At 34.3% G+C, this 11,197-nt stretch overlaps 2 protein-coding genes across 2 annotated transcripts in view; both read right to left on the reverse strand.

Annotated features, from left to right (window-relative positions):
• Window positions 1–11,197, reverse strand: part of LOC117112734 — a 26,886-nt gene that overhangs the window by 13,430 nt on the left and 2,259 nt on the right. Inside the window, exons 2-7 of the mRNA XM_033255881.1 lie at window positions 6,880–6,968; window positions 2,797–2,874; window positions 2,313–2,363; window positions 1,669–1,725; window positions 612–638; window positions 430–498 (exon numbers count right to left, since the gene is read on the reverse strand). Of these exons, the coding sequence (XP_033111772.1) occupies window positions 430–498; window positions 612–638; window positions 1,669–1,725; window positions 2,313–2,363; window positions 2,797–2,874; window positions 6,880–6,943 (346 nt within the window). The 5' untranslated portion in view covers window positions 6,944–6,968. The remainder of the gene's footprint in view (window positions 1–429; window positions 499–611; window positions 639–1,668; window positions 1,726–2,312; window positions 2,364–2,796; window positions 2,875–6,879; window positions 6,969–11,197) is intronic.
• Window positions 7,006–8,179, reverse strand: LOC117112735. The gene is made up of 2 exons (XM_033255882.1): window positions 7,544–8,179; window positions 7,006–7,386 (listed from the first exon to the last, which is right to left on the reverse strand). Exons 1-2 carry the CDS (start codon window positions 8,111–8,113, stop codon window positions 7,057–7,059), a joined length of 900 nt encoding a protein of 299 aa, XP_033111773.1. The 5' UTR covers window positions 8,114–8,179; the 3' UTR covers window positions 7,006–7,056.

Consider the following 11,197-nt stretch of genomic DNA (forward strand, 5'->3'; position numbering starts at 1 on the left):
ATGGTATGAAATTTTAATGTTTATATAACTTTTGGTGACAAACTCGACAGATATCTTGAATATCTTTTGGCAAGCCTGTCTCATTTTAATGAGAAAAATAAATGAAATGAAATGACAAGTATAATTATAATCTTGATATACAGTATTTGAATTTAGAAAAGAAAAATCCAATAGTATTTTTAGTGGAGGGGCTGGGTGGTATACAGCATTTGAAAAAGGAAGTACTGATTGTTTAAAATTTTCAAAGGGAAGGCTATCCAAATTTGCCTGGATTTCAGACTTTATTCTGTTTGTTACTGTGACTTTATGATCACCATTAATTTTATCTTTTAGTTGATCAATGGTGACATTGGTAGTCTATGAGTCCAATTATGGCTAAATATTTTTTCATTACTTGTTTTAAGATATTAAACTGCATATTTTTTTTACCTGTGCCTTTATCATCACCATCACTTTTATCATTTGATTGACCACTGTTGTGTTGATCAAAGCTGTTGTCTGTAAAAATGTAATTATTTGAATATGATTATGAATAAAACTTTGTACTGTGATATAATGCACTTAAAATTCAATATAATTACACTATACAGGTATTGTGATTTAATAATTACCTTCTACCTGTACTGGGATGGCCACATCTAATTGATTAATAGAAATAACAATATGTTAAATATATTTATATGGTATGAAATTTTAATGTTTATATAACTTTTGGCGACCAACTTGACAGATATCTTTAATCTCTTTTGGCAAGCCAGTCTCATTTAACTTTGCTTCTATTTGTATATTTTATGATTGATTTCATAATTACCTTCTACTTGTACTTCTACTGGTTGCTCTAATTACATTTATTTTATAATAACCAGTACAATTTTGCCCAGGCTCAGTGTTCTTATTTTTTGGCCGATTTCAGGCTCAAAATGTTCTTATTTTGTTCTTAGTTTACACACCTTTTAAACAAAAAATTATTTAATTGTACGGCAGTATGCACTGTACTGGAATGTAGGTGAAAGTGACCCCACAAAAAAAGGCCCCCAAATGTCAGATAGGTACACCTACTGTACTGTATTATAGAGGGTATTACAGTCACTGTACTGCACATAATGTACAGATATAATATTTTGGTTTTTAAAAATATAAACTTCATTTGAAATTTTACCTCAGTCTTAATTTTTTCTTATTTTGTTCTTAATTTTTAAGCAATTTCAGCCTCAGTGTTCTTATAAAAAAAAAGTGTAATGAATTGTCACCATCGTGTGTAGGTCCACCAGGCCTTTTTAAGGTAAACATATGTATTGTGTTAATGAACTGTACAAGACATCTAATAACACAGCAGTTGGTAACTATAGTCCACAACAAAAACATTGGGTTATAGAATGTTGCTAATGAGTCTTGAAATAAGACTACAGTGGTATACAGTATTCTCAATTCTGGACTTGAGGCGCCAAAGACACCTACGTATGGTATTGGCATACAGAAAGGAGAGATGAAAACAACTTGCTGTTTTGGTTGTTACTAAAACTCTTAACTATATTTCAATTCCATGGGACGTAGTAAATCTATCTGTCTTTGAAAGAAAAAGGAGAGATATCTGAGCATTGTGGTACCTGTTAGATGTCCTTATTTGATATGCTATCTAAAGAAATAATAGAATTATAGTCAACTCACCTGTTGCCGGTGGAGGAAGAAAAGGGTCTGTATCTTTTGGTTGAGTTTCAGTAGTACCTATTATAAACCATGAGGCAAGTAACTAATCAATTCAATTCAATTCGGTATTACCCTTAAAACACTAACTTTACTTCTGATTCATTATTTGAATTTTTTGGGATATTAAAAAAAAAAACAGCAATTTTGTTTCATCTGTTTTCATTCCTTCTGTTTGTGTGGTTGTCAATTTTACTGTTTGAAAGTAGTGTTTGCATGTTATGTTTGAAAGGTTTTGTTTCCTGTAACTTTCTATAGTTGTTTATATTTTGTGACTTAAAATTAGATTAATGTATAATCATTGTTTCACAATGATTGTTATAAAGAAAACACAATAAATAAACATGCTTTAATTTAAAATTTTGTATACAATCTTAAGGTTGCCACTACTGTATTACCTGTCATAAAAACATTTTATGACAGTATACCAATTAAGATACAAAATTTAGAAAGACCTAAAAAATTAAATAAAAATTTGAATTCATCATTTTTAAGTCAAATTTCAATAAATAAAATATTGAACAAAATCAGTTCATTAAGTTACAGATGTTACCAGTTTGATATGCTATCACTACCACACCTCACTTGGTCAGTTGGATTGATTTTACCTTTATCTTCATTTTCTTTCGTATCATCATCTTGGGATTTCTTCTTTTTGTCTAAAAAAAAAAATAGGAACAGAGGTACAGTATTAATCACAGGCAGTGCAATTTTGCCAGCATGTCCACCAACTGGCAAAGCCAGTGCGCAGTACCCACAGTTAATATGTTAGACTGAACATGACATTGCTTTAGCAGACGAGGCGGGCTGCAGTAAGTACACGATAGTAGGCACAAATCAATTAGCCTGTAAAAACCATGGTGCTCAAGGCACCTGTGGTTGCATACTACAGCATGCAAAAAAGCCATTAAGAATTTTGACCAGGTCTACCATCTACAGTTTGCTGGGCAAAACATGCTTTACAAAACACATTGTCTGTGATCGATACCGTGTATACATTACAAGTATTTTAATAATCACAATCTATGCTAATGTTTTTATTACAAATCATTAAAAATGAACAAAAGAAAAATTTTTTTTTTTTTTTCATACCACAACACTTAACAGCATTCTCCCAGTCTCCATACCGGTCATTACAAAAGCATTTTAGAATGGCTACAACAGCGAGAACTACAGAATAGGTCAAATTAAAAAAATTATATTATATATTTATAATTTAACAACAAAACAGTCTCTTAAGCTACACTTATATCGCCCTTATGACTCGACTCAACTGACATCAACTGACCTTTGGCAACTTACCATCAACCGGCAAACAAGTGGGCAACAATTTGAGGCGACATGAGCATTCCAATTGCTAGTTGCTATTAGGTGCTTTCAGTTGCCCATGTTCTATTTATTTTGCTGCAATCCAGCCAACTGACTGATCATGGGACAGGTTAGACTTGAGGTGCCAAAGACACCTACGTATGGTATTGGCATACAGAAAGGAGAGATGAAAACAACTTGCTGTTTTGGTTGTTACTAAAACTCTTAACTATATTTCAATTCCATGGGACGTAGTAAATCAATCTGTCTTTGAAAGAAAAAGGAGAGATATCTGAGCATTGTGGTACCTGTTAGATGTCCTTATTTGATATGCTATCTAAAGAAATAATAGAATTATAGTCAACTCACCTGGTGCCGGTTGAGGAAGAAAAGGGTCTGTATCTTTTGGTTTAGTTTCAGCAGTACCTATTATAAACCATGAGGCAAGTAACTAATCAATTCAATTCAATTCGGTATTACCCTTAAAACACTAACTTTACTTCTGATTCATTATTTGAATTTTTTGGGATATTAAAAAAAACAGCAATTTTGTTTCATCTGTTTTCATTTCTTCTGTTCGTGTGGTTGTCAATTTTACTGTTTGAAAGTAGTGTTTGCATGTTATGTTTGAAAGGTTTTGTTTCCTGTAACTTTCTATAGATGTTTATATTTTGTGACTTAAAATTAGATTAATGTATATTCATGTTTCACAATGATTGTTATAAAGAAAACATAATAAATAAACATGCTTTAATTTAAAATTTTGTATACAATCCTAAGGTTGCCACTACTGCATTACTTGTCATCATAAAAACAACCCTTCATGAATTGTACTGATATTTTATAAATACAAATTACAATCTGATGTAACGATTAACAATATACCAACTAAGATACAAAATTTAGAAAGACCTAAAAAATTAAATAAAAATTTGAATTCATCGTTTTTAAGTCAACTTTCAATAAGTAAAATATTGAACAAAATCAGTTCATTAAGTTACAGATGTTACCACTTTGATATGCTATCACTACCACACCTCACTTGGTCAGTTGGATTGATTTTACTGTACCTTTACCTTCATCTTGGGATTTGTCTAAAAAAAAATAGGAAGAGAGGTACAGTATTAATCACAGGAAGCTAAGGCAGTACAATTTTTGCCAGTATGTCCACCAACTGGCAAAGCCAGTGCGCAGTACCCACAGTTAATATGCTAGACTGAACATGACATTGCTTTAGCAGACGAGGCGGGCTGCAGTAAGTACACGATAGTAGGCACAAATCAATTAGCCTGTAAAAACCATGGTGCTCAAGGCACCTGTGGTTGCATACTACAGCATGCAAAAAAGCATGAATTTTGACCAGGTCTACCATCTACAGTTTCCTGGGCAAAACATGCTTTACAAAACACATTGTCTGTGATCGATACCGTGTATACATTACAAGTATTTTAATATAATCACAATCTATGCTAATGTTTTTATTACAAATCATTAAAAATGAACAAAGGAAAAAAGTTTTTTGGTTTTTTTTTCATACCACAGCACTTAACAGCATCCTTCAAGTCTGCATACCGTTCAGGACAAAAGAATTTTAGAATGGCTACAACAGCGAGAACTACAGAATAGGTCAAATTAAAAAAAATTATATTATATATTTATAATTTAACAACAAAACAGTCTCTTAAGCTACACTTATATCGCCCTTATGACTCGACTCAACTGACATCAACTGACCTTTGGCAACTTACCATCAACCGGCAAACAAGTGGGCAACAATTTGAGGCGACATGAGCATTCCAATTGCTAGTTGCTATTAGGTGCTTTCAGTTGCCCATGTTCTATTTATTTTGCTGCAATCCAGCCAACTGACTGATCATGGGACAGGTTAATAACTCAGTAACTTTAGTCTATTTATCTGCATGTGCGCTAAATTACAAAACGTTGCATGGAAACTAGCTGTAGATAACTTGTAGAAAAATTATTGAAATAATAGAATCATAAAATTTTAATACTGTGATTAGTATATTGGCAAATTTTAAATTTGTATCCATTTTGATAGGTCTTAATATTTTGTTAGAAGTGGGGTTCATTTATTAGTTCTGTACAAAAGTTGTGCATGCTGTTCCTTTTACTTGTTCCTTCTCGTTAGGTACAAATATTACAATTTACATTAAAACAGTGAATGTTTCATGCAAAGTTTCTGTTGGAAGAAGTCATTTGCGGGAGACCTACAGTGGTGGATCCAGGAATTCGAAATAGAGGTGGTTTAGAGAGGAACTTTCACAGATGGATGGTCCCCACCATGGTTGGGGCTGAGGTAAGAAAATTATGATTATGGCATCTCTAGGTTGCTGGAAATGCACTGTCAGACTTAAATTTGAACGTAAGGGTAATTTTCTTTTTTCCTCCATTTATTATCTCCACCAGGAGATATATGTTTTCGTTTCGTGTGTTTGTGTGTGTGTAAAATGCTTTGCTGTTTCAGTTTTTTTTCTTTTGTACAAAATATCTAAAAAACGGCAACATATATGTAAATTCTCTTGATTGGATCAATGGTTGAAAATGACGCTTTCCATAATAGTTTGTCATGTTTTAATAAAGAAGTGTTTAAATTTTGGTCATAATCCGGCGTATGGGGTGGATATGAGAACCATTTAAAGAAAAATTTACCATATTACTTGAGGCGGAAACAATAGCTATGATGAATATTTAAATTAGTGCAATTACAGTAAATGTGTACAGCATTCTATATGTACTAACTTCACTTTTTTCAGAACTTACTGGGAATACTTTCAATGCATCTTTACATTTTAACATGCGATGCTAAAAACCAAATCCCCATATTACTAATTCCATAATATTTACATTTCAACACCAATACATTGCGTGCATTTTGTTTGTCAGCTATAAAGGGTAAAACATGCTAGTATGTTAAATCATAACATGTGTAAGGAATTAGAAGGTGTACAACTGATACAATGGAATGTATTCAAAAAATGAAGTGATTATATTTTGGTACAGGATATGATCAGATATCTCAAAAACTATGTGTAACTTTTTAAAAGTAAGATATTGGCGAGATTGTTTATTAGCTCTAACTTTTGTCAGTGTAATTTTTTTAAAGTAGATTGTGGTTGGCGGTAGGAATGTAGGAACATATTTTTGAGGAATTATTTTATAGAAAGAGATTGGCGAGTTATTGTGCGTTTTTGAAGAGGAGTGGAGCAAAATAAATTGGGGTGGTAGTGGTTTAAGTAAATTAGGAACTTTTTTGGGAGGTTTATTTTATAGAAAGGGTTTGCGGTGGACGGAGTTATTCTCTCTACTGAGTGCTCTTATTTTTTATAATTTAAAAAAAAATTAGGGGGCCCGGTCCAGCTTCCCCCAGCCTTTGAATCGCCACTGATCTGGTGAGCTTTCTTCGAGAGACAACTTACATCAATTTTCAAATTATTAATTATTATTATTATTATTGAGTGAAGGTCAATAGCTTGGTGGTATGCTTGCATTGACTCTCATTCCACTTTTCAAAATATAATGCAATAAAAAACAATTGTGTATTAATATTATAGATTATTTTCTCTATTTCCAAATACAGTATTATTGTTTTTGAAAGAATTCTTAGTATTATTTTTCACAATTGATTGGTTTTATAAACTCTGTCCATATATTTTAAAAATAGTATTTCAATGATTCTGTAACTGGCAATATCTCTTGAATAATGCGCAAATGAAAAACTAAACTAAACTAAAAAACAGCAAAACTTACCATTAATGCATTAAATAAATTAATAATGTTTCTCAAGCTGTTTTTTAGGATGCCCGCTTAGGCTGCAATGCTTTAATAGCAATAAATTGTTAAACATACCTATTGTAGTTAGGCTGCCTGGTAAACCAAGAGATAAATATAAGATGTTTGCTGTAGTCCACATTTTTATAGGTCTTTAATCAATGTTTCTATAAATAATAAGTGTAAAAATAAATATATATTAAAGTAATGCCAAATAATTTAAATAAAACATAGCAATACATCTTGGCTTTAGACCTAATGAGCAGGCTGTGCAATGACTTGGTCTAGACCTAAAGGCCTGACTGTACAGTGTGAAAGGATGAGGTGAAAGGGTGATCTGAATAGTAAAGTGTGACCTGAAGTGTAAGTTTCTGGGTTAAATGAGCTGTGCAACCTAGAGGGATAAGTTGTGCATGCTGGAGAGAGATGAGCTCCTGTGCAAGCTGGAGAGGGATGAGATCCTGTGCAAGCTGCAGAGGGATGAGCTCCTGTGCAAGCTGGAGAGGGATGAGCTCCTGTGCAAGCTGGAGAGGCATGAGCTCCTGTGCAAGCTGGAGGGATGAGCTCATGTGCAAGCTGGGCAACCTACAGAGTTTAAAAACAGCAGCATATAGAGTTTGAGCCATGAATCAAATTTTAGTAGATGAGCTCCTGTGCAAGCTGGAGAGAGATGAGCTCTTGTGCAAGCTGGAGAGGGATGAGCTCCTGTGCAAGCTGGAGAGGGATGAGCTCATATGCAAGCTGGAGAGGGATGAGCTCCTGTGCAAGCTGGAGAGAGATGTGCTCCTGTGCAAGCTGAAGGAATAAGCTCCTGTGCAAGCTGGAGAGATGAGCTCATGTGCAAGCTGGAGAGAGATGAGCTCCTGTGCAAGCTGGAGAGAGATGAGCTCCTGTGAGCTGGAGAGATGAGCTCCTGTGCAAGCTGGAAGAGGGATGAGCTCATATGCAAGCTGGAGAGGGATGAGCTCCTGTGCAAGCTGGAGAGAGATGTGCTCCTGTGCAAGCTGGAGGAATAAGCTCCTGTGCAAGCTGGAGAGATGAGCTCCTGTGCAAGCTGGAGAGAGATGAGCTCCTGTGCAAGCTGGAGAGATGAGCTCCTGTGCAAGCTGGAGAGATGAGCTCCTGTGCAAGCTGGAGAGGGATGAGCTCCTGTGCAAGCTGGAGAGGGATGAGCTCCTGTGCAAGCTGGAGAGATGAGTTCCTGTGCAAGCTGGAGAGGGATGAGCTCCTGTGCAAGCTGGAGGGATGAGCTGTGCAATGTGAAGGGCAACCTACAGAGTTTAAAAACAGCAGCATATAGAGTTTGAGCCATGAATCAAATTTTAGTTTATTTTTACCCATGGCTGGTGCTCAATATCTGTTCACATGCCCATAAAAATTCACAAGCCTCACAGCCATTCTGGCATTCTTTTTCAAGAAAAGTAGCCAAAAATATCAAAAATTATTTTGCACATTTAGCCTGGTTGTAAAACTGCTGAAATGAACTTTAGCGGGAAAAAAAGTAAAGGACAATTAATTTTTGGTTTTTCTGAATCAGCATACCATATTGTGTCTCAGAAAAAAATATCCCCATGCTTAGGCTAGGACTTGGGCAATTTTGTTTACAGCACTTTGAAATTTTGGCATAAAATTTTACCCCATTTTAAACTATTTAAGGTGGGGGCAGGGGAAATAAATTTATGTTTTTAGTCACTTTTACATGTACTGTGGATATTAAATATAACAACAACTTGGCTAAATAGTTACTCATCACTCTCATTAAAAAATTTGATCAGAATGATGACGTCATCATGACAAATTCCAAGATGGCGTCCATTATGGTGGGGAAAAACTATGTTTTTAATGTAGAAATAATTTCATTGTTACCAAAGTACAATACAATCTCAAAACAATATTATATATACAGATATAAAATAAAAAATATATATAATTAATGAACTACTACAAAGTAATCCCAATGAAAAAATAAAATAGTAAAATTTTGCTTTAAAATAAAAAATGGGAAACATATTTTTGTTTTTAGCCACTTAGTTTTTTTTCTATAAATGTGAAAACTGATAATACTTACCCATTATGATCGTTCAGTGGGGGTCTTTTTTTAGTTTAGTATGACCCAACATTTTGCTTTTAAGCCAAAATATTAGGAATTGGTAATCAAAATAATGTTATATGGATAGGCAAATCATTATTTGTGGTGTGGCAACCTCGTTGTGGAATTCCCCACCTCCCAAGCAAATTCGGAATGACGTCAACACACCAAATTCCAATTTTTCCTATTTAAATTTAATCTTTCTACACTACATTTTTCATCATCATCATTATTATACTATTATGTTACTACATAATATTATTAATATAGTATATCATTATTCTTATGTGTTTAAAAAAATTTATAGTTTATAATTAAAATTAATATTAGCGTTAGTACTGTTATTCTTACTATACTGATGTCATTATTATTATTATCATCTTCCTCATTGTCATCTCTATCCTCATTATAATCCCCGTCATAATGAGGATGTTGATGATGAGGAGGAGAAGAAAGATGATGAGGTAGATGATGAGGAAGATGATGAGGAAGAAGATGATGGTGATTATGATTTATGATAATGGTTGTTGATGAGGATGATTGTGATGATGGTGATGAGGATGATAGAAAATTATTGATGAGAATGTTGAAGATGATAAATTATGAGAATCATCCCTCTCATAATCACCCTCATCCTTATCTTCATTCTCGACCTCCTCATCATCATCCTCGTCCTCATCTTCATTCTCGTCCTGACTGATGACGAAGAAGAGGATAATGATGAAAATGATGATGGTAATGATGATGATGACAGTAATCAGGATGAGGATGATGATAATAATGAGGATGATGGTAATGATGATTATGATTATGAAGATAAGAATGATTATGAGGAGGATGAGGATGATGCGGTTGATGAGGAGAAGGAAGATGATGAGGTAGATGATGATTGATGATGGATGATGATGAGGAAGAAGATGATGCTGATAATGATGGTGAGGATAATGATGATAAAGGAGGAGGATTAGGATGATGATGATTATGATTGATGATAATGGTTGTTGATGAGGATGATCATGATAATGATGATGATTGATGAGAATGATGTTGATGAATGATGAGAAACATCCCTCTGACTCACCCTAATTCTTGTCGTCCTCCTCCTCATCATCATCCTCATGATGAGGATGATGATTGATAATGATGATTAATAAGAATGATGATGGATGAGGATCAATGCCAATGCCAGGATTTTTATACAGTGTGGGACAATATCAGGGTGGACCAACTTTAATTCAAACAATGTGAACCCATTTTACGCAAAAATTTGAAATATCTGGACTTATTTTCTTAAATTTTACCTATTAAGCTAAATATGAGAAACCCAGGGCGTAGGTCAAGCCCTAGCTAGAATATTTGGCGCTAATGAACTTTCGCACCTAACTTTTAATTCTTAATTTTTTTTACCTGAATTTTCTTCTCAGTCACAACACATAATTACAGAAAATTTTACCATGATTCAACCACTCATAAAGTACATTTTTTCAACAAAAAGTTACCTTTATAAATATAGGTTGATACAGGGTTTCCGTGCTTGCTAGCATGACGAGCTATACTTTTTTGCAATCAAGTAAGAAATTGCCAGAATATCCTAGTCAATTCTTAAATTTTGAAACCATTAATGATGGCCAGTCTTATAATTTTAATTGGAATTTTCCCATGAAACATCCGACAACAAAATGTGGTATCATGCAGTACCATCTTTTTGAACTTTCTTGTCGTAATCGAGGTTAACCGAACCGACGTTTATCATTGGCTTTAATAGTTGTTTTTCTGGATTTAGGCCTAGGCCCTGGCCCTATTTTTCGATCTGTGTACGCATTTGGATCATTACTAATTTTTGAAGTAATTATTGAACGTGTGAATTTCATGTGAACACACATATTCAAACAACAGCACCACAGGGCCGGCGGAACGTTTTTCAAAGTGGGGGGGCCCCACTTATAAGCTGGCGCGCAACAGGGGTCTTGGGTCGGGGGGGGGGGCAAAGGAAATCCCGGTTAGTAATTTATGACTGTGATACCCCCCCCCCCATATAGAAAACAATACGGCATGGCTTATTTTAATATTAATATAGGGGCAAACGCGTGTGTTTGGAACTAAATATAAGCATTTTCATCGTGGTTTTATTTATTACAATTCATAGGCCTATTCTTTCACCATCATTACACATTAAGGCCCTTCTTTTAGGTAAAACGATCTATCTTAAATTTTCTTTCTCAAGTCTTGGGACTATTGTGTTTTTAAATAACTTAGAAGGCAAAGGAGGGCAAGCACAAGCTTCAACCCTAACAAATGCGCGCGAAG

Source organism: Anneissia japonica, unplaced genomic scaffold (assembly GCF_011630105.1).
Source record: "Anneissia japonica isolate Jap-2015-1 unplaced genomic scaffold, ASM1163010v1 scaffold1078_len308785_cov188, whole genome shotgun sequence".
Lineage (NCBI taxonomy): Eukaryota > Metazoa > Echinodermata > Crinoidea > Comatulida > Comatulidae > Anneissia > Anneissia japonica.

Bases quoted from the DNA above. Each gene is read 5' to 3' on its own strand.
- LOC117112735 (XM_033255882.1), bottom strand. From the start codon at position 8,113: ATGGCTCAAACTCTATATGCTGCTGTTTTTAAACTCTGTAGGTTGCCC. The intron at 7,387-7,543 runs GCTTGCATATGA...TAAACTCTGTAG, and splicing joins CAGGAGCTCATCCCTCTCCA to GTTGCCCAGCTTGCACATGA.